A 24179-nucleotide genomic window follows, 5' to 3' on the forward strand; every position below is an offset into this window, starting at 1 on the left:
TGATGGGTCTCTGCAGGCATTTAACATAGTAACATAGTAACATAGTAACATAGTTAGTAAGGCCGAAAAAAGACATTTGTCCATCCAGTTCAGCCTATATTCCATCATAATAAATACCCAGATTTACGTCCTTCTACAGAACCTAATAATTGTATGATACAATATTGTTCTGCTCCAGGAAGACATCCAGGCCTCTCTTGAACCCCTCGACTGAGTTTGCCATCACCACCTCCTCAGGCAAGCAATTCCAGATTCTCACTGCCCTAACAGTAAAGAATCCTCTTCTATGTTGGTGGAAAAACCTTCTCTCCTCCAGACGCAAAGAATGCCCCCTTGTGCCCGTCACCTTCCTTGGTATAAACAGATCCTCAGCGAGATATTTGTATTGTCCCCTTATATACTTATACATGGTTATTAGATCGCCCCTCAGTCGTCTTTTTTCTAGACTAAATAATCCTAATTTCGCTAATCTATCTGGGTATTGTAGTTCTCCCATCCCCTTTATTAATTTTGTTGCCCTCCTTTGTACTCTCTCTAGTTCCATTATATCCTTCCTGAGCACCGGTGCCCAAAACTGGACACAGTACTCCATGTGCGGTCTAACTAGGGATTTGTACAGAGGCAGTATAATGCTCTCATCATGTGTATCCAGACCTCTTTTAATGCACCCCATGATCCTGTTTGCCTTGGCAGCTGCTGCCTGGCACTGGCTGCTCCAGGTAAGTTTATCATTAACTAGGATCCCCAAGTCCTTCTCCCTGTCAGATTTACCCAGTGGTTTCCCGTTCAGTGTGTAATGGTGATATTGATTCCCTCTTCCCATGTGTATAACCTTACATTTATCATTGTTAAACCTCATCTGCCACCTTTCAGCCCAAGTTTCCAACTTATCCAAATCCATCCGTAGCAGAATACTATCTTCTCTTGTATTAACTGCTTTACATAGTTTTGTATCATCTGCAAATATCGATATTTTACTGTTTATTTAACCCTTCTGTGTCCTGCAGACATTAGATTCCCTTGCCCATCGTGTGCCAGCATGCCCTATATTAGGCAGCTCTTCCCATCACTCCTTGCCCAGATGTTGGTTTCTAGCACTTAGTTGCATTCCACCATCTTCTGTTTCCGTTAACGACCTGACTTATTCACCCATCCTCTCTGATCTCTCTGCTCCTGACTAGGCTATGTGTTTCTAACCTGGGCTGCCTGCCCTTACCTCGGATTGTCTTTTCCGTCCTGTACTGCTTTCCTGCTTCTATGATCTTACCACCAGCTGCAGCAGGTTCTGGGACTGCACTGGAGTGATACCTGATGTCCTCCTGCAGCCTAGCCTATTCTAGCTATCAATGGCTCTAGTGGAGAGCCAGTAGACACTTAGTCGCGCCCCTCCAGGGACAGCCTGGCCCATGTCGCAGTGGGTCCACGTCCACCAGTGTTACATTATATTCGGACCAGACACATTGCTGACAAATTGGGACCCAGGGATCCCATATCAAGTATTGTGTGAAGAGTTCGTCCCTTAGCGTTTGCGTCAGGTCCAGTTAATGCCATCAATGTGGTGCCAATTCAGCTGCCTTCCTTATGTCTGGCTATCCTTCCTCTTGTCAGTCAACCTCTCTGAGGGAACCGCCTAATGCACCAGGTTGTGGGGAACTGCAGAAGTTCAGCTTCCCAATGGATACCCCAAGGAGAGCTGTAGCTTCATCAATCAGTGTCACATTCATTTCACACGCCACGATCGCCTCTTTCCTTCTGACCAGACATAAATAGTAATAATGGTCTCTCTGTTGTCTGGACAAGCCCTGGACTGTCCCCTGTGTAAAAAACCCCAAAACACATCCATAGCCCTCACCTGTCCGAAGGGAAGATGAGACACTATCCCCCGCCGTATCCCATCTCTGCGACCGTCCAGGCTGAAACGCTGGAGACAGTGAGGTGCTGCGAGCTCAGCCTCCGTGACTGGCGGTGATGTTAGAGGTTACCGCAGCTCCCTGATGGTGCCTCAGTGACTGGCGGTGATGTCAGAGGTTACCGCAGCTCCCTGATGGTGCCTCAGTGACTGGCGGGGATGATAGAGGTTACCGCAGGTCCCTGATGGTGCCTCAGTGACTGGCGGTGACGTCAGTGGTTACCGCAGCTCCCTTATGGTCCCTCAGTGACTGGCGGGGATGATAGAGGTTACCGCAGCTCCCTGATGGTGCTACAGTGACTGGCGGGGATGTTAGAGGTTACCGCAGCTCCCTGATGGTGCCTCAGTGACTGGCAGTGATGTCAGAGGTTACCGCAGCTCCCTGATGGTGCCTCAGTGACTGGCGGTGATGTTACAGGTTACCCCAGCTCACTGATGGTCCCTCAGTGACTGGCGGTGATGATAGAGGTTACCGCAGCTCCCTGATGGTGCTTCAGTGACTGGCGGTGATGTTAGAGGGTACTTCAGCTCCCTGACGGTGCTTCAGTGACTGGCGGGGATGTTGGAGGTTACCGCAGCCCCCTGATGGTTCCTCATTGACTGGCGGGGATGTTAGAAGGTACCGCAGCTCCCTGATGGTGCCTCAGTGACTGGCGGGGATGATGGAGGTTAGCGCAGCTCCCTGATGGTGCTTCAGTGACTGGCGGTGATGTTAGAGGTTACCGCAGCCCCCTGTTGGTGCTTGAGTGACTGGCGGTGATGTTAGAGGGTACCACAGGTTCCTGATGGTGCTTCAGTGACTGGCGGTGATGTTAGAGGTTACCGCAGCTCCCTGATGGTGCTACAGTGACTGGCGGGGATGTTAGAGGTTACCGCAGCTCCCTGATGGTGCCTCAGTGACTGGCGGGGATGTTAGAGGTTACCGCAGCTCCCTGATGGTGCCTCAGTGACTGGCGGTGATGTCAGAGGTTACCGCAGGTCCCTGATGGTGCCTCAGTGACTGGCGGTGACGTCAGAGGTTACCGCAGCCCCCTGATGGTGCTTCAGTGACTGGCGGGGATGTTAGAGGTTACCGCAGGTCCCTGATGGTCCCTCAGTGACTGGCGGTGATTTTAGAGGTTACCGCAGGTCCCTGATGGTGCTTCAGTGACTGGCGGTGATGTTAGAGGTTACCGCAGCCCCCTGATGGTCCCTCAGTGACTGGCGGTGATGTTAGAGGTTACCGCAGGTCCCTGATGGTGCTTCAGTGACATCACCGAAGCCACCAATCTCGATGATGCATATCTTCCCTCAAGGACCTGCCTGTCGTCCATCTTGCATACCAAGCCGGGGTGGTTGGCACCTTCTGCCATCAAGCAGTGGACTCTCGACAGAGTGTCAGCATTGCCATGCAGTTTCCCTGGCCTATGCTCTACATGGAAGTTAAAATCCTGAAGAGCTAGGAGCCTACTGGTCACTCTGACATTGTTCCCTTTCTTTTCCCTCATTCACTTTAGTGGGGCATGGTTTGACTCGAGCCTCAACTTCCTGCTAATAGGGAGTACCTTAGCGCGTCCAATGCCTACTTGATGGCCAAACATTCCTTCTCCACTGTGGAGTAAATCTTCTCGCTAGATGAACACTTCCGACTTGGATACATTATGAGGCACTCTTTCCCCGTTCACCTCTTGTTATAAGACAGCACCCAGCCCGATATCTGACACGTCCGTCTGGACCATAAACTACTTGAAGGAAGAAATCCTGTGTCACCTGCTGTCAGGAATCCCTGACCGCTGCCACCAATTTGTCACGATTCACACAGTGACCGTCGCCCCTACGTCACGGATCGGGGTGACTTTAAGCCAACAGACGGCTATCACATGTGCAGGGGGGCTTATCTTAGTTATCCCTCCACTCCACAATGTGATGAAAAAACACACACACAGGGCTATTGACCTCTTAGTTTACAGCAGGGGCTTATTCTAGGTATCCCACTGCTCTTCAATATACAACGAACTGCAGGGATTTATGTATATCCCGCTTACAATTCCACTTAACACTTGCAGCTCTCTGGCGCCCTCCTTACTCTCAGGTCAGATGAGGTACTGCACCTGGGGTAATTAGTCGCCAGAAAGGCTGCCTGCTATGTGCTGGCTATTGGGCACGCTGCAGCGATGCGATAAACTACACCCACTGAGACAGGAACAATAATTATTAACGCCGCAGTCGCTACAACATCACCCAAAAGCCTGCACAAGGTATCGCTGCCACCAGCTTCGATTAAACGGGTCCGAAGCTAACCCAACACAGTAGCATAATTCCCTTCAGAAAACTTAGGGTACGTTTTTAGAGCATGGAGAAAGAACTGGCATGAAATAATATACCCCACAAAATTTAGGCAGTGCTTTATCAAAATATTTTACAAAGATGTTACAAATGAGACAATTGCAAATATGTAACATAAAGGGGATTAAAGGAGAAAAGATAACACTCACATGTTCAAAGCATTGCAGGCACCCAGGCTAGTGGAATTTCCATACGTCCCAGTTCATTGGACATGCTCAGGGCTTTCCAGAACAAAAAGTCAAGAGAAAGACAGTGCTGGGGATCTGGGCAGACAGTTATAGCTAAGCCTGTAACATCCCAGAAAGGGGTTGGATCACCTCGTCCCTCCTACCTCTTCAGTTAACTAATTTTACCCTAACCTATAACTAATTTCTATAACTCTGCTACAAAACATGTCATAGTCAGAACAAACCCAGCATTCATCTCAGATTAACGTGGGCATTCTAATGAGATCAAATATGTCCTATCTGGGATACATATTTACAGAGAAATCCCTACATCTTTACCAGATGGAGTTAGAAGCCCGTGTTTTGAGGGATGGGTAGATCCACCGAGGGAGATTAAGAATATATATTTTCGTGTTCTTAACGTAAACGGTTTGCGTAATATCTTACAAAAACAAAACAAAGAACTTCCATGTATTCTAGAGACTTAGAATCCAGTTCTTGCTGGTCACTTTCCACTGCAGGAATGCCGGTCGTAAATACTTTTAGGCAATAAAACGCTCTTCCCCCATGCACATTGGCAAGGCAGCTCTTGGCTGAGTGAAAGGGAAGGGGGGGGCTTTTTAGCCCGCAGCCTGCTAACAAGAGAAACTACTTATATGATATTTCATACCATATCGTGACACCTCCCCCTTTTGGTGTGCGCTAGGGAGGTTGAACCCGACGGTATGCCTCCATGCGCACCTCAGGGTGTTCACCCTGGCGGGACAGTCCATCTGCATTCCCATGCTCTCTGTCCATTTTGTGTTCAATGGTGAGTCAAACTGCTGAAGGGCAAGGCTCCAGCGTAGCAACCTGCCGTTGGTTCCACACATGGCGTTAAGCCAGCGCAGAGGGTTGTGGTCGGTCACCACAGTGAAGGGGCGACCGTACAAGTAGGGCTGCAAGCGCTGCAGGGCCCAGACTATGGCCAGGCACTCCTTCTCGATGGTGGAGTAGGCCACTTCCCTCGGCAAAAGTTTCCGGCTCAGGTATAACACGGGGTGCTCTTGGTCCTCCGAGTCAACCTGGCTGAGCACAGCACCAAGGCTAAACTCGCTGGCGTCGGTCTGCACCAAGAACGGTCGACTGCTGTCGACTGCTTTCAACACAGGGGCGTTGCACAGAGCGGTTTTCAACGCCTGGAAGGCCCCCTCACAGCCATTTGTCCAGTTGACAATGTGGGGTAGCTTCTTCCTGGTGAGGTACGTCAAAGGTTTTGCCAGGCTACTATAGTGCTGTACGAAGCGCCTATAGTACACTGCAGTGCCCAAGAAGGACATCACCTGTTTCTTGGTCACGGGAGTGGGCCAGTTCACGATCGCGCCCACTTTCTCCGACTCTGGCTTCAGGGTGTTCCCGCCTACCCGGTGCCCCATGTAGTGAACCTCCCTCATGCCCATCTGGCACTTTCCCGGCTTGATAGTCAGTCCTGCTTGGTGAATTCGCCTGAGCACCTCCTCGAGATGCTGCAGGTGTTCCTCCCAGGAGGAACTGAGGATGGCATTGTCATTCAAGTACGCCACGTCGTACTTCTCCAGTCCCTGAAGCAGGAGGTTGACCATCCGCTGGAAAGTGGCAGGGGCATTCTTCATGCCGAAGGGCATGACCGTGGACTCGTACAGTCCGAAGGGCGTGATAAAGGCGGACTTCACCTGCGCCTCGGGGCTCAGGGGAATTTGCCAGTATTCTCTACTCAGATCCATTATTGTTAGGTAATCTGCGCCAGCTAACCTATCCAGCAGCTCCTCGATGCGCGGCATTGGGTGCGCGTCAGAGGCTGTGATGGCGTTAAGCCCCCTGTAGTCCACGCAGAACTGGGTGGTCCGGTCCTTCTTTGGCACGAGAACTACAGGTGATGCCCACGCGCTCTTTGACCGTCTGCTGCACCTGGTCAGAGATTCGATAGGGTGTTCGCCGTAGTGGGGCGTGATTCCCGGTGTCCACCTCATGGACTGCTAACTTAGTCCTCCCAGGTCGGTTGGAGAACACGACCCGGAAGGGTTCCAGTGTGGTTTGCAACTGCAACCGCTGGGGTTCAGTTAACGAGGCGCTTACCTCCACGTCCTCGATGGACCCATTGGCATTGGCTTGGGCCAGCATGTCCAGGAGGGTGTCTTCCTCCCCGTCTTCGGGCATGCTGCAGACCGGTAGGACGAAAGGCTCACGTTCGTGATGAGCCTTTATCATGTTGACGTGAAAGGCCTTTCGCCTACCCCGAGCGTGACCACGTAAGTGACCGGGTTGAGCTGTTGGTGGACGACGTACGGGCCCTCGCAGGCTGCCTGGAGCTTATCCGTTGGTACGGGGACCAGCCCCCACACCTTTTGACCCACGTGGTAGGTCCGCTCCCGGGTGTTCTGGTCGTACCAGTGCTTGTGGTCAGACTGAGCCTGCGTCATGTTGTCATGCACCAACTGCGTCAAGGTCTGCATCTTGTCACGGAAGCGCATGACATACTCCACTATGGACACTTCAGAAGGGTTCAGCTCCTCTTCCCAGGATTCCCTTACCAACCCAAGGGATCCCCGGACTCGCCTGCCGTACAGGAGCTCGAAGGGGGAGAACCCCGTCGAGGCCTGCGGAACCTCTCGGTAAGCGAACAGCAGGTGCGGGAGGTACCGCTCCCAGTCGCGCCCTTGAGTCTCAACCAGCATGCATAGCATCTGTTTGAGGGTACCATTGAAGCGTTCACACAAGCCATTGGTCTGTGGGTGATACGCACTCGATACCAGGTGCTTCACCTGCATTCTCTTACAGGGAGCCTCCATTAGGCGAGACATAAATTGGGTCCCTTGATCAGTAAGCATTTCCCTGGGAAATCCTACACGTGAAAAGATGGCCAACAGGGCATCTGCCACCTTATCTGCCCTAGTTGACGACAGAGCTACTGCCTCTGGGTACCGGGTAGCGTAGTCTACCACAGTAAGGATGTATTGCTTTCCAGAGCTGCTGGAGATGGCCAGCTGGCCCACAATGTCCACCGCGATTCTCTGGAAAGGCTCCTCTATCACTGGTAAAGGGATCAGGGGAGCCTTAAGAGCAGGCCCCGCCTTCCCCACTCTTTGACAGGTGACACAGGAGCGGCAGTAGTTTGACACATCTGTCCCCATCTTAGGCCAATAGAAGTGTTGAGACAGCCGGGCCTTAGTTTTGCTGATCCCCAAGTGTCCAGCTAGCGGGATCTCATGGGCAATCCTCAACAACTCACCCCGGAATTGCTGCGGGACGACCAGCTGTCTTTCCCTCAACCACTCCTTTTGTGATTCTCCGGGTACTGTCTCCCGGTACAACCTTCCTCGTTCCCAGAACACCTTCTCCTTATCAGTCTCGGAGAAGAGCGTCCCGGCAAGTTGTCTCAAACTCTCTAGGCTCGCATCTGTGTGCAGAGCGGCCTGAAACTCCTGGCTAGGGGAAGCCAAAAGCGATGTCAGGGTCCCTTCCCCACGGGAACCCTCTCGGACCTGCTCTGGGTCCACCTCTGGTTCAGTCACAGTAATGACTGAGGAGGGTCCGGAAGGCTGACAGTTATCTGCGTTCCGGGCACTCTGACTGCGGGTGACAGCAGCTACGTAAGCTGTCTCCCCGGGGGTTTCTACAGACCCATCAGCCGGCGCTGCTATGGGCTCTACCTCCCCATCCACCCCCAACACTCCAGGGGCAGTGCTACTTATGGGCCAGTTACCTTCCTCGGTGGCACTGGTCACTTTCATGGCATCACCTTCCTCACGGTTCCCATGCATCTCCCCATTTCCTGTAGCACCGACACTTGCCCCTGTTAGGGGTTCCTCAGCCGTCTCACTCCGCAGAGCGACGTGGCTGGGCACACCTGTACCTATGGACACATTAACCTTCACAGAAAAATCATTATCGGGTTCAGCTGGCACAGGTACAACATTTTCACCATCAATCCTAGGGAAAAAATGGTTATTAGATGCATCATTACAAGATAAAGCATGGTCAGGTAACACATGCGATTTCCCATCATCATCATCAGGGTTAACTTTACCCGCATTAGTAGATTGGGGAAGGGTGTCAGGAACGTAGTATGCAACCATCCTCCCCAAATCAGTCCCCAACAAAACATCAGTGGGCAAATTATCAGACAGCCCCACTTCCTTCACCCCACTCCCGGCACCCCAATCAATATAAACCCGGGCCATCGGTAAGGGACAGCTGATGCCCCCAATCCCCGTGACAGTTAGGGTTTTCCCCGGAATGATTTCTTCAGGGGCCGCCAGTTCGGGTCGGATGAGGGTTCGTTCAGCCCCGGTGTCCTTGAGGCCTGTAGCAACATGGCCTCCCACCGTGACGTGCTGTACGTTGTCACACACCCTCCCAACCACACCACCCACCAAAATAACTGCTGCATTAGGCCCTGGGGCCTTGGCTTGGGGGTTCTTCGGCTTGGCTGGACAGCAGGTACTGATATGACCAGGCCGATTGTAGAAGTACGATACGATACGATACACTTTATTGATCCCGTGGGAAATTATGGTATCACAGCAGCATGACTTAAATCATAAAAATCATAAAGGAATTACATAGTTGACATGACAGTTTGTTGACAGAAGAACATTATACATTAGAATAGGACATACACAACAAGTGAACTGAAATGTAGAGAAATAAGTAACACTGGCGAGGATCGGTGGTAGGTCTGGTGTTGTTGGCCACAGGGGCAGGACCTTTGGTGTGTTGGCTGGCAGGGGTACTGGCGTTGGTTGCAGGCTTACCCCCTCTCCAGCTGGTGGTGACTGGCTTCCGCTCTTCCGATCTACGGTTGGCCTCATAGGCATCAGTAATCTGCACTGCTTTCGTCACATCTTTGGGTTCTCTGTCCATCACGAACTGTCGCACCTCAGCTGGGCAAAGATGAAAGAACTGGTCTTTGATCATCAGGTCTCGCAGCTGTGCAAAGGTGGTCACTGACAGTCCTTGGGTCCACTGGTCAAAGTGGGTCCCCAGTCCATGCACCACATCACTGTAACTGTCGTGTGGGCCACGTTGGAGGGTCCGGAACTTTCTACGGTACACCTCGGGTGTAAGCTGGTACTTGGCTATCAGAGCCTGCTTGATGGCCTCATAGTCACCATCTTGTTCTTGAGGGATGGCAGCAAACGCCTCCAGAGCTTTGCCTCGCAGCCCTGGTGTCAGGTATCGGGCCCATTCTTGTGCAGGCAGCTGGTACTGTCTGCAGGCTTTCTCAAAGGCCCGCAGAAAAGTGTCCAAGTTTCCGTCCTTCTCCATAACAGGAAAGTGATCGGGCCGGGGCTTAGGTATCTGAGCGCTGCTGGGCTCACGGCTCTGGGCGGTGGAGGGCTTCCCCCCCTGCCGGAACATCTCCAGTTCGTGTTCTCGCTGGGCTTGGCGCTCGGCTCTCTCAGCCTCCCGCTCGGCTTTCTCAGCCTCCCGCTCAGCTCGGGCCTCTCTCTAGGTCATCTGCGGAGCCTTGATGCAGAGCCAGCTGCAGGAGGAGGTCTGCGCCCCCCTGTTTGCCAGTAGGGCCCGTATTCAGTGGTTGGACCTCTGCTGCAGCACCATGTTCACTTGTGCTGGCTTCTGCGGCCTCTGGGCTCTGTGACCTGGCTTGGTCTGCTTCAAATTGCACCAGTTCAGCGACCATTTGAACCTTGGTCTTGCCCTGGGAGTTCAGGCCATGGTACATGCATATCCCAGCCAGAGTGTCCTTCTTCTGCTGTGCGTACCTGGCTTCTCCTTTCGCAGCCATGGTTGCCAAATAAAAGATAGGATAGAAAAACGAAGAGAAAGGGGGGGGGGGGATAATTACCAGTACACAATTGTCTCAAGACTAATAAAACACTGAGTTCGTTCTCCAAACTTATTTGCACAGAGTCCTCGCAAGAAGTTTCTGCAAGTTTTTAGTGAGGGGAATGATTGCTCAAACCAAATCACTAATGCTCTAATATCCCACCTCTTTGCCACCAATTTGTCAGGAATCCCTGACTGCTGCCACCAATTTGTCACGATTCACACCGTGACCGTCGCCCCTACGTCACGGATCGGGGTGACTTTAAGCCAACAGACGGCTATCACATGTGCAGGGGGGCTTATCTTAGTTATCCCTCCACTCCACAATGTGATGAAAAACACACACAGGGCTATTGACCTCTTAGTTTCCAGCAGGGGCTTATTCTAGGTATCCCACTGCTCTTCAATATACCACGAACTGCAGGGATTTATGTATACAGTTCCACATAACACTTGCAGCTCTCTGGCGCCCCCTTTACTCGCAGGTCAGATTAGGTACTGCACCCTGGGTAATTAGTCGCCAGTCAGGCTGCCTGCTATGTACTGGCTATTGGGTACGCTGCAGCGATGCGATAAACTACTCCCACTCAGGCAGGAACAATAATTAACGCCGCAGTCGCTACAACATCACCCAAAAGCCTACACAAGGTATCGCTGCCACCAGCTTCGATTAAACGGGTCAGAAGCTAACCCAACACAGTAGCGTAATTCCCTTCGGAAGACTTAGGGTTCGTTTTTAGAGCATGGAGAAAGAACTGGCATGAAATAATATACCCCACAAAATTTAGGCAGTGCTTTATCAAAATATTTTACAAAGATGTTACAAATGAGACAATTGCAAATATGTACAAGGTAATCATAACATAAAGGGGATTAAAGGAGAAAATATAACACTCACATGTTCAAAGCATTGCAGGCACCCAGGCTAGTGGAATTTCCATACGTCCCAGTTCATTGGACGTGCTCAGGGCTCTCCAGAACAAAAAGTCAAGAGAAAGACAGTGCTGGGGATCTGGGCAGACAGTTATAGCTAAGCCTGTAACATCCCAGAAAGGGGTTGGATCACCTCGTCCCTCCTACCTCTTCAGTTAACTAATTTTACCCTAACCTATAACTGATTTCTATAACTCCGCTACAAAACATGTCATAGTCATAACAAACCCAGCATTCATCTCCGATTAACGTGGGCATTCTAATGAGATCAAATATGTCCTATCTGGGATACATATTTACAGAGAAATCCCTACTTCTTTACCAGATGGAGTTAGAAGCCCGTGTTTTGAGGGATGGGTAGATCCACCGAGGGAGATTAAGAATATATATTTTCGTGTTCTTAACGTAAACGGTTTGCGTAATATCTTACAAAAACAAAACAAAGAACTTCCATGTATTCTAGAGACTTAGAATCCAGTTCTTGCTGGTCACTTTCCACTGCAGGAATGCCGGTCGTAAATACTTTTAGGCAATAAAACGCTCTTCCCCCATGTACATTGGCAAGGCAGCTCTTGGCTGAGTGAAAGGGAAGGGGGGGCTTTTTAGCCCCCAGCCTGCTAACAAGAGAAACTACTTATATGATATTTCATACCATATCGTGACACCTGCACTGGCTGTTTACACAGGGCTAGCTTCAGCTTCTGGAAGGCCGTCTCCGCTTCTGGAGACCACTTAGCCATAGCAGACTTTGTCCATTTAAGGAAGTCCGTCAGAGAGGCAGCTACCATGGCGAAGTTTCAGATAAACTGGCAGTAATAGGCCATAATATGCAGGAGCGCTCTGACCTTCTTCTTTCAGAGGGGTTGCAGCCAACTCTGGATTGCCTCAACTTTATTTATTTGGGGCTTTATTTTGCCCCTACCTTCGACAGCCCAGGTATTTGGCTTCCTCTATTCCCTTCTCACATTTCACTAGAGCATCAAGTATCACCTGAACTTTTCTCAGATGGCTTCCCCAATCCTGGGTGAAGATCACAATGTCATTATTAACATTATTTCTTGTTATGGCACCATTTATTCCATGGCACTTTACATGTGAGGAGGGGTATACATAATAAAAACAAGTACAATAATCTTAAACAATACAAGTCACAACTGGTACAGGAGGAGACGACGCTGCCCGCGAGGGCTCACAATCTACAAGGGATGAGTGAGGATACAGTAGCTGAAGGTTGAGCTGTTCGTACAGTGGTGTGGTGGTTACTGCAGGTTGTAGTCTTGTCGGAAGAGATAGGGTTTTAGGTTCCTTCTGATGGTTTCTGTGGTAGGCGAGAGTCTGATATGTTGTAGTAGAGAGTTCCAGAGTAGGGGGGATGTGCGGGAGAATGTCATCCAGGCAAGCTGCTACTTACCTCTTATAGGCGGTTGGGATACGGTTCATGGCTCTCTGGAAGGTAGCTGGAGCTCCTTGTAACTCGAGCGGCATCCTTGTGTACTGAAAGAATCTGTCTGGCGTGGAGAAGGCAGTCTTCTTGATGTCTTGGGTCATGAGAATTTGCCAATACCATTTTGTGAAGTCAAGTTTGGTAATAGATGCGTAGAGAGATAGATGAAAGTGGCACTCACCCGAGAGTTGCTGCGTAAAGATGTCCTTTATTCAAAGAAATACATGGACACACAAGCGGTGGAGCAGCGGCTGGTAGCGGTTAGGGTGCGGAAGGAAGGTGCAGGACGACGGCCGTTTCGCGCGATTGCGCTTCCACGGGTCCACGGGTCAAGTTTGGTAATAGTAACATAGTTAGTAAGGCCGTAAAAAGACATTTGTCCATCCAGTTCAGCCTATATTCCATCAATATAAATCCCCAGATCTACGTCCTTCTACAGAACCTAATAATTGTATGATACAATATTGTTCTGCTCCAGGAAGACATCCAGGCCTCTCTTGAACCCCTCGACTGAGTTCGCCATCACCACCTCCTCAGGCAAGCAATTCCAGATTCTCACTGCCCTAACAGTAAAGAATCCTCTTCTATGTTGGTGGAAAAACCTTCTCTCCTCCAGACGCAAAGAATGCCCCCTTGTGCCCATCACCTTCCTTGGTATAAACAGATCTTCAGCGAGATATTTGTATTGTCCCCTTATATACTTATACATGGTTATTAGATCGCCCCTCAGTCGTCTTTTTTCTAGACTAAATAATCCTACTAATTATAGTAATGTGCAAGGCCAGCCCTAGCCTCTTAATCAATTCATCAACACTGTGCATTTGGTCTGTATCCAACTTGGAGAACTTATTTAGCTTCCTATACTCATTGTAAAACCGCAATTCTCCATCTGGTTTTGGCACTAAAACTATGGGAATGGACCAGCCACTCTTGGATTCTTAAATGACTCTTTCAAGATCTTCTCTAGGCGGGCTGCTGGAATCCAACTTGGCTTCCAGTTTATCTGGACATTAGCCTCCGTCAGACCCTCATGCTCTTTCATCTTAGTACAACCTGGTAGTTCTGAAACAGGTCTCTGTTCCGATGTAGCAACCCTTGGAACTGTTGCTTTTGGCCATGTAACAGCGTCTCTGCCACCATAACCTTTTCCATGTCAGTTTCAGGCTTAGCCAAACACAACTTCCACGTGCTCCCTAACTCGCCATGGCTTAATCGGGTTGATGTGGTACACCTGGTAGGGCTTCCTTCTTTCTGGTTGGGGAACTTAATATTTGGCGTCTCTAACCTTTTCAGCTATTTCATAAGGGCCCTGCCGCTTGGCCAGGAATTTGCTCTCCATTATATGTACCACCGCCAGTACTCGATCCCCAAGGTGGAAGTTTCTCACCCTCGCCGATCTATTGTACACCCTCGCCTGTGTCTCCTGTGCTTTGAGGTGTTCTTTTACGATGGGCATTCCCTTGGCAATGCTCTCTTGCATCTGGGACACATGTTCGATTACACTCCTGAAAGGTGTGGACTCTGCCTCCCAGGTCTCCTTTGCTATGTCCATGAGTCCACAGGGGTGTCAGCCATACTAGAGTTCAAAAGGGGAGATCAAGTAGAGGCTTGTGGGACTTCTCTGGAGAATAGAAGGTACGGCAGTAGACAGTCCCAGTCTCGGCCATCCTTCTCTACGAACTTCTTCAACATGGCCTTCAAGGTTTTATTAAACGTTTCCATCAAGCTATCTGTTTGTGAATGGTAGACTGCGGCCCGGAGTTCTGTGATTTGCAGGGTTTTGCCCAACTCCCTAATCACTTTTGACATAAACTGGGTCCCTTGATCTGTTAGGATCTCTTAGGCAACACTGTTCTAGGAAAAATATGGACCAACTCCCAGGCTATACACTTGGTGGAGATGTTTTGTAGTAGTACGGCCTCTGTATACCGTGTAGCATAGTTCAGTACCACCAAGTTGTACTGGTGCCCTCTGGCAGACTTGACCAGGGGTCACACTCGATCCATGGCTATGCGATCAAAGGGAGCCTCAAAGATACACAAATTCACAATATCTTGGTGATAATCAGGCCAGTAGAATCTCTGGAGGATCCGTTCCTGTTTGGTTTTTTTCCCCCCTAGCCCTAGATGACCACCTAACACATGAGTATGGGCCTTATCTAACACCTTGCGTCTGTATGGCCCTGGCACTAGTAGCTGCTCTATTACCTCCCCTCTCACATTGGTGATCCAATATATTAACTCCCCACTCACTGCAAAATATGGGTATGTGGTGTCAGCCCCCGGTTCTTGAGCAACACCATAAAGTACCGTCACATCAAACGCCACTTTTAGAGTTAGATTCCTGAGTTGGGCAGTTCCAAAGTTTCCCCTGGACACCTCCAGCTCAGGGATGTAGGCTGCCTCATCCTCATTGCCTACAAGCACACAAAATGGAAACCTGTCAGCTGCTTCCTGAGACAGTTTTTTTTTAGGAGCAACCAGATGTCCCCAAGTCCCAAAATAATGCAAAGTCCCGCCCTATTATAATGGGTACTTGACTACGTCAACCTCATGGGACTCTGTGCCACAGTTTGTGTTTAATGACCACTTGGGCCACAGTCTTTAGCGTTGCCATGGATACAGCGGAAGCCCACCTTCTTCCCAAAAATCGGCCGATGAGGAATGGTGATCCTCATTAGGTGACAAACTCCCCGAGTCCAACAGACCAGTAATTTGCACTGCGTTCACTGAAGCGGGGCATGCCTGCATCCCCTCGCCTGGTTGAGGGACAGCACTGCAGGCGGGATGTGCAAAGTACGAACAGCGTCGTCCTGGGCTGCAATCCATTGGCTCGGTGGTCATGGGGCAATGGGTGACTATGGGGCCTGGGGTATGACACCTCAACAAATTGCACTATTGGATGGGGCCTTTGATAATAACTCAGACGCTCTTGGACGCTTCCATATGTGGCTCTAGCTCCCCTCTTTTGGGCTTCAGCCCCCTTTGGGCTAGAGGCGACCTTAGAACAGTGCCGATGATTGCACTATAAGGATCTGGCCCAGAAGCTCAGAGTTTAGCGCTGATCCAGCATGAACATAGGGGACAGTGTTGTGTCTAGAGAGAATGACACGTGGCACATGACCGGGAATCTCATGCGATGTATAACCTCTCTCGCTTATAATATGAGGAGCTGAGTAATAGGCTGATCTGATAAAGCGTGGAGCGTGATCTGATAAAGGTGAAGTATTTAGTCATCTAACAGGCAGCATCACGTCACATGTATCTGTGTATGTTGTGTTATTAATAAGTCTGTCCTGACACTGGGCGAAGGAGAATGTGTACTATAGTGCTAATGGGTAATAGATACAGTCTTTTCATTTATGTTGTGTGTATGGAGGTGAGGGTAACGTGCAATAAGTCCAGCACGTGGGTATAGTGGTGGACTCTAATAGACCCTTACTGTCCCTTTAATAAAGGGACTAGTGCAATATAACTTACACCTATCCCTCTTTCCCTCCCTCTCCCTCCCTATCCCTCTCTATCCCTCCCTCTCCCCCCTCTCTCCCCCTCTTTCTTCGCCTCTCTCCCCCTCTTTCCCTCCCTCTCTCCCTCCCTCCCCCTTCCTCCCTCCCTCTCTCTCCCTCTCTCTCCCTCTGCCTTTCTCTCCCTCTCTCCCCTCTCTCTCCCCCTCTTTCTCCCCCTCTTTCTCCGCCTCTCTCCCCCTCTATCCCTCTTTCCCTCCCTCTCTCTAGGGACTTGGGGATCCTAGTTAATGATAAACTTACCTGGAGCAGCCAGTGCCAGGCAGCAGCTGCCAAGGCAAACAGGATCATGGGGTGCATTAAAAGAGGTCTGGATACACATGATGAGAGCATTATACTGCCTCTGTACAAATCCCTAGTTAGACCGCACATGGAGTACTGTGTCCAGTTTTGGGCACCGGTGCTCAGGAAGGATATAATGGAACTAGAGAGAGTACAAAGGAGGGCAACAAAATTAATAAAGGGGATGGGAGAACTACAATACCCAGATAGATTAGCGAAATTAGGATTATTTAGTCTAGAAAAAAGACGACTGAGGGGCAATCTAATAACCATGTATACGTATATAAGGGGACAATACAAATATCTCGCTGAGGATCTGTTTATACCAAGGAAGGTGACGGGCACAAGGGGGCATTCTTTGCGTCTGGAGGAGAGAAGGTTTTTCCACCAACATAGAAGAGGATTCTTTACTGTTAGGGCAGTGAGAATCTGGAATTGCTTGCCTGAGGAGGTGGTGATGGCGAACTCAGTCGAGGGGTTCAAGAGAGGCCTGGATGTCTTCCTGGAGCAGAACAATATTGTATCATACAATTATTAGGTTCTGTAGAAGAACGTAGATCTGGGGATTTATTATGATGGAATATAGGCTGAACTGGATGGACAAATGTCTTTTTTCGGCCTTACTATGTTACTATGAGTCCTTCCTCACTTGAGAACCTTATTAGTGATGAGTGAGTATGCTCGTTACTCGAGATTTCCAAGCATGCTCGGGTGATCTATGAGTATTTTGGGCGTGCTCAGAGATTTAGTTTGTGTCGTCGCAGCTGCATGATTTGCGGCTGGTAGACAGCCTGAACACATGTAGGGATTCCCTAACAAACAGGCAATCCCTACATGTATTCAAATCATGCAGCTGCGGCTACACAAACTAAATCTCCAAGCATGCCCAAAATACTTGGGGATCACCCGGGCATGCCCGGAAGTCTCGAGTAATGAGCATAGTCGCTCATCACTAAACCTTGTTACAATGCGCGTCTGGTCCCTGTTTGGGCGCCAAATTTTTAAGAGTGAAACCAACTCTCTTCTATTGCCTTTTGACCTCCAAATAGTAAAGCATGATCACGGTTTGCTCTGCAAATCAGACAGCACAATATCAGGATAACATACCAAGAATGATTCCCTAATTGTTGCACAGGCATGTTTTTTTTTTCTATTCAGCACTGACAATGAGAAACAAAGATTGATTTCCTGCAAATGTGATTTATTTTGATCTGGCACAAATGCAACTACAGATATTGTCCAATGTTTTGACCAGCTTCTTGACCACAAGCTGGTGGAAACATTGGACAATGTCGGCTTAATTTGTGCCAGATCAAAATAAATCACATTTGTAGGAATTCCATCTTTGTTTCTCATTGTCACTGTTGAGGATATCGCTGTACGATTGTCTTACAATAGTCTCTGCCTCTAGCACAACTACGGATATAGGCAGTATTGCCATCTTGGCCTTATTTAAGTCTTTCTATACTGTTCAATGCAAATAAACTTCTCATTGAAATATGTAGCTCCCCATCTAGCTTCAATTGTCATCATCCTATAGTAAGTTAGGGCAGGAACAGGTCATGAAAAAAGACTAAATGGATACACGGAGGAATAAAAAATGGATTATGTTCATCCACAACCTGTAAAAGAAATAGTTTACTGTCTTGTTAAGTTTGAGTTTCTTTCTCTGATGATTCTTTACTGGTTCTCATCTCTCTGTCCTGTTTATTTGTGCAATGTTTGGTCTTTACCGGATGGGAGACTGTTCCCATAGGGGATGGAATGATGGCAGACTCTTTATTCTCCAGCAGGTAGCTCAGCGTGGGTAGACCCAGAATGTCGAGGAGATGACAATGACGCATACACAAAGTTATAGATTGGAAGTACGTCTGTTACTGGGGGACGTCCATGGACTGGAATGTGATGGCAGCTGTATATCTATTACTGAAATATTTACACATCCAGTTATCAATGCAGAAAAGATGGAAGAATTAGACTATAATGAAAGAGAGGACAAAGTCATAATGTGCAAAACTTATAAAGTGGAGTATATTGTGTGTATATATAGATTCATCAGCATCTCCTCACACAGGATTACGCTGTAGTGAGGAAGACCTCACAGGGCCCAAACCCCATCACCGAGCCGCCCTCAGTCTCCCCGATACATGAGAGGAAGGAGAAGATCCTAGAGCTGACCACCAAGATCACTGAGCTGCTGACCGGAGAGGTGACTGCTGGGAGATTATACAGCATACACTGCGGGATTCTGGGGGATGTTGGCCTTGGGTACCATCTGCCATTTCTTCCTACAGGTGTCGGAGGACCATGGAGGACATCAGGACGTTGTGATGGAGGATCAGCGACTTCCTATGTTCCCCGGTAAGGAGAGGCCAGGGTATAACAGGAGGAGAATCTCGCACACATTAGTGCGGGGGTCACTTCCGGGATATTGGTCTTTCTTGTCCTGATGTAGAAGCGATTGTGAATCCTTGTTTTCAGCTTTGATGTAAATAAAAGTGACCACAGGAGACCTGGAGGGATCAGGAATACGACCCCCAAGAAGGGAGCGGTGTCGGCGGTGGCCACAGACAAGTCCTCTCCCCTCCTTCCTTACTGATTCTTCCATAGTTTTTTGTTTTGCTTTTTACCTCCCAAAATTATTTCCCACTTGTGATTGTATCCTCTCTACATTATGTCCTTCTGTGGTTTGAGTTTTATTTTCATTCTGATTTTAAGTCACTGGAGAAGACATGAGAAAGAGACAAACGCTTCCATGTGGTTTCCTGACCCTATAGCGGTGAATCCTTCTGGCAGTGTGGTCATGGAGGTTACTGAAATGTCTGACTCTCTATAAGAGAAGACCCTTGTATGAAGTATAGGTGTCTTGTCACTGTGACGCTGAGTCACTACTCACAGACAAGTCATGAGACAGGGTAGTCAGGTGATCTGAGGTCAGATATTAGGATCGCTGGTTGTACAGAGGGGCAAGACAAAGGTGTGGTCAGGTAACAGTGTGGGGTCAAATGCCAGGAGGGTAAGTCAAGAAAAATGTGTAAGATAAAAGGAGGGTCAGAGGCCAAGTCTGGGACAGGTACCTGAAGTCAGAGAACGGCAAGAGCAGAAGGGCTAAGCCAGACGAATGGAGAATCCACATGCCTAGAGATGAGCGAACCTGAACTTAATAGTTTGTGATTCGTACCGGACTGTTTGTGTCTGGTACTAATCGCCGAACACAGATTTTTCACGGAAGTCCGTTCCAATGTTCGGAGTTTTGGTGGAAATCAGAGAGAGAGAAATTTGCAGCTCAAAAGTTTGGCTCCCCATTATTTCCAAGGGGTTCAGGTTCTGGCTTAAGTTCAGGTACAGTTCTGGTACCCGATCTGAACTTTGAAATAAAGTTCGGGTCCGCTCATCCCTATTCACGACAAATCTTAGTTCTAGCAAGATCAGAAAATCTGACACAGAAATATGCACACTGTAGACTAAGCTGAGCTACAGCTCACCCTGGACTACTTTCAGCAAGCCAGCTAAACAGCTAGCAAATCACCAAGGAGGTGAGACACCTGGGCAACCACCCCTAGGCTAGGTCAGATTGAGCAGCAGGGCTGTAAATCAAAATGCTGACATCCCAGCATCAGATTCGATGACTGTACTGTCACTCGCAACACTGACAGTCCATCACACTCCAGATTCCATAGGCCGGCTGAGCTGTCACTCACATCGTCCCTAAGCTACAGTAAAGATGAAACCATAACAGTACCCCCTCTTCTAGGGGTGCACTGGACCCTCGGGTTTCCCATGAAACCTAGAATGAAAGGCCCTGACCAGTCGATCTCTCCTCCGGTCCGTATCTCTTCCAATGGATGAGGTACTGGAGGGAATTAAGGAGCCACCGGGAATCCACAACTCTGTGCTCCTCATACTCTAGACTGTCATCGACAGCAACCAGAGTAGACTGGGACGAGGGCGACACCACCAAGGGGACAAACTCCTTCAACAGGGATCTATGGAAAATGTTAGAGGTGTGGAGAGATGGAGGAAGCTTCAATCTAAAAGTCACCATATTCACCACTTCCAGAACCTCATAAGGACCGATGAACTTCTGACCGGATTTCGCTGGCTGTCCCTTTCAGTTTAATGTTTCTGGGTGATGGTTAAACCCTATCACCCACTTTAAGAAAACAGGATCAGTTATATGTCTTCTATTAGATCTTCCGTTTTTGGCGAACTTGAGCAACCCAACTATTCTTTTCAACCTCCTTCCAAACATCCCCAAGTGACATTATGGTAAAGTCCACCCCTGGACACTCAGAACTTATCCTGGAAATCTCATCGAAATGGGAATGAAAATCATAATTCTAGAAAAATGCCGAAGTGCCAGTTGATTGACCAACTGTTACCGGCGAACCCTGAATGAGGACCAGTCCTCCTGTTGAGCCACAACAAAACACCTCAAAATTTGCTCCAAAGATTGATTTGTCCTCTCTGTGTGGACTTTGGTTTCAAGGTGGTAAGCAGAGGAAAAAGACAAGCCAGTCCACAGTTTTTTACAAAAGTTCTTCAGCACTTTGAGACAAACTGCACTTGGAATTCCATGCCACCTCACCATATGACTGGAGAGCGTTTCTGCATTAGGTAATCCTGACAAAGGAACAAAATGAGCCTGTTCACGGAATCTGTCCACCACCACCCAAATACCAGTTTTCCCTTCCGACAGAGGCGAATCCGTGATGAAATCCATGGACAGAGCAGTCCATGGTCTTTCTGGAATCGGCAATGGAACCAATTCCACGGTTGGCCGGTTATGACAAACTTTAGCGTATATGAAGATACAAAATCTTTAATATCATTACTCATAGACATCCAAGCAGTCAATGGTGGCGCACTCACTTAATATGGGTGCCAAAAGGAAAAAAAGGTCATATATGAGAGAAGATAACCTTCGGCACTCAGAGTCAATAGTTCGATTGTATCTTTGAAAAAGAGAAATTTTTATGCATTTATCTTCAACACTCAGCCGATATACAGGGATAATAGACATCAAAAATCATCCAACGTTTCGGCAATTTTTTGCCGAAATAATAAGTGGACTAAGAACCCTCAAAAAAAAAAAACATATACAATTAGTTAGTGTAACGGTCACCACCGAACTAGAACCTAAACCCATCTCCTGGACCACCACGAGGTGAACAAAACGTCAGTCACGGCGAGCGGTTCTGTTCACCTCGTGGTGGTCCAGGAGATGGGTTTAGGTTGTAGTTCGGTGGAGACCGTTACACTAACTAATTGTATATGTTTTTTTTTTTTTTTTGAGGGTTCTTAGTCCACTTATTATTTATTTATAGATCACTAGTTTTTTTCCCCCCTCCTTTTTTTTTTTATCTGTGTGTATGTTTAGCCTCACGTCCTGGGTGGACCTTATTCTTATTCGTTTCTCAGCCTACATCGTTGAACACTTTATATGTTACTTATATTACTTTTTTCTGATATTATAGACTTCCTTGAGAAAGGCAAAAAATTGCCGAAACGTTGGATGATTTTTGATGTCTATTATCCCTGTATATCGGCTGAGTGTTGAAGATAAATGAATAAAAATTTCTCTTTTTCAAAGATACAATCGAACTATTGACTCTGAGTGCCGAAGGTTATCTTCTCTCATACATTACTCATAGACAGCCACCAAAAGAGTCTGGAAATCACTTTCTGCGTAGCATTGACCCCAGGATGACCAGTTAAGATGGAATCATGAAACTCCTGGAACAGGTGCAATCTTAAAGGGGTTGTCTGGTCCAAATTGCTAAATCTACAGTCTTTCTCTGTGTGATTGCGGTCCTAAAGGGAATCCTAATTTAATTGAGCAAGGGAAATAAAACAAAAGTCAATTTGAAAATGGTATCCACCGCATCCGTGCAGTAGCTGCTATCGGTGCGTATAGAGATCCGATAGCTGCTATTGCACAGGCGCGGGCAGTGCCATCTTGGTGGAGGAAATGGTTTTTCAAATTGACTTTTTTTTTCTCGCTCAATTAAATAAGCAAAAGGGATTAAGTCCATGCGATTATGCTGCATGCAGGGCCTTCATTATGCAAACTAGGGGGCGGGCAGTGAGGGATCGGTGACCTGTCAGCAGTCTGCATTATGAATACCCAATCAGAGCACCACATACACCAACCCCGCCTTAGGGCGCGAGCATATCATTAACACAAAACTGAAAATAAAGATTACACAACAACCGAGGTATCATTTCATTCCGCGTTGACCTGACACTGTGTGTAGGTTACTGTGCACAATCCTGCTGACAGGTTCCCTTTACGAATCCCTCCAGCGCGGGCACACTGTGCTCTGCGGGGATTTGCTGGTTTCTGAGTGGGAACCAGAGGGGATGTATGAGTTATACGTACACTAGTATGGAGTGAGACTGCGTCCTCATGTCCGCCACACCCGCTAGATGGGTCCCGGACGAGAGTAAGTATAACACATACATACCCCACGGTCCTCAGACACCGGCGAATCCCTGACGTGACTGCATTCGGGGGATTCAGAAGTCTGCAGTCACATCTTTAAGTACACAGGTACAAATAAAATGGCCCCTAGAGTGTCGGACCGGGCCAACGACTTACTTTTATAGATCTCTGCTTCCACCTCCAAAGATACCACAGAAACCAAAATGCTCTTAGGCAGGATGGAGGTTCTGGAGGTGAAACTGAATCAAGACTGTGTGACAGTGCGTCAGCTTTCATATCCGTTGACTCTGGCCTGAATGTGATGGAGAACTTGAATCTAGAGAAAAATAAGGACCATCTGCCGTCTAGGAGTTAGAGTTACATTTTTATGGTTGACTAATTTGCAGCCATGTGCATTTTTCTCAGAGTTTTGGGCCCCTGAGATAAACATCCCGTTCCCCGGCCGCTGAAGCATCCACCTCCACAAGGATTAGTTGGATTAGAACAGGAGCAGAAATAAAATACCTTTTCAAAAGCTCCAATAGCATCCGGTGACCAAACCTTGATGAAGTCAGTAAGAGGTTTAACAATCTAAGAAAACCCCTTAATAAATTTCCTATAATACTTGGCGAATCCTAGAAAAGTTGCAACGTTTTCAGGTCACCGGGTTGAACCCAATCTACTATAGCCTGCATCTCCCCAGAATACATTTAAAACCCATCAGCCGATAAAATGTATCTCAGAAATGAAACCTCCTGAACAGAAAAAATACATTTCTCAATGTTCGCAAGCAAAAAATTTCCCCTCAATCTTTGTAATACAACACGGAAATGTTCACTATGAAAATCCAAATCAGATGCGAAAATTGAAATCTCATCACGGTAAATAACAAACCTCACAATTCACTCAGAAAAAGACATACAGTACAGACCGAAAGTTTGGACACACCTTCTCATTTAAAGATTTTTCTGTATTTTCATGACCATGAAACTTGTCCATTCACACTGAAGGCATCAAAAGTATGAATTAACACATGTGGAATTATATAGTTAACAAAAAAGTGTGAAACAACTGAAAATATGTCTTATATTCTAGGTTCTTCAAAGTAGCCACCTTTTGCTTTGATGACTGCTTTGCACACTCTTGGCATTCTCTTGATGAGCGTCAAGAGGTAGTCACCGGGAATGGTTTTCACTTCACAGGTGTGCCCTGTCAGGTTTAATAAGTGGGATTTCTTGCCTTATAAATGGGGTTGGGACCATCAGTTGTGTTGAGCAGAAGTCTGGTGGATACACAGCTGATAGTCCTACTGAATAGACTGTTAGCTGCTTTTTTCTTGCCATAATACAAATTCTAAGTAAAGA

At 48.1% G+C, this 24179-nt stretch overlaps 1 protein-coding gene across 3 annotated transcripts in view; it reads left to right on the forward strand.

Moving 5' to 3' along the window:
* The window catches only part of LOC138638935 (zinc finger protein 84-like), a 115810-nt gene that overhangs the window by 66755 nt on the left and 24876 nt on the right, over positions 1-24179 (forward strand). For 2 of the 3 annotated variants that reach the window (XM_069728691.1, XM_069728690.1), the window contains exons 3-4: positions 18466-18600; positions 18686-18752. In XM_069728691.1, the coding sequence (XP_069584792.1) occupies positions 18466-18600; positions 18686-18752 (202 nt within the window). Of the gene's footprint in view, positions 1-18189; positions 18257-18465; positions 18601-18685; positions 18753-24179 lie in introns of those variants that run through there. The other variant, XM_069728692.1, reaches the window with a different exon arrangement.

The sequence above is a fragment of the Ranitomeya imitator genome, chromosome 5 (genome assembly GCF_032444005.1).
Source record: "Ranitomeya imitator isolate aRanImi1 chromosome 5, aRanImi1.pri, whole genome shotgun sequence".
NCBI classification, from domain to species: Eukaryota; Metazoa; Chordata; class Amphibia; order Anura; family Dendrobatidae; genus Ranitomeya; species Ranitomeya imitator.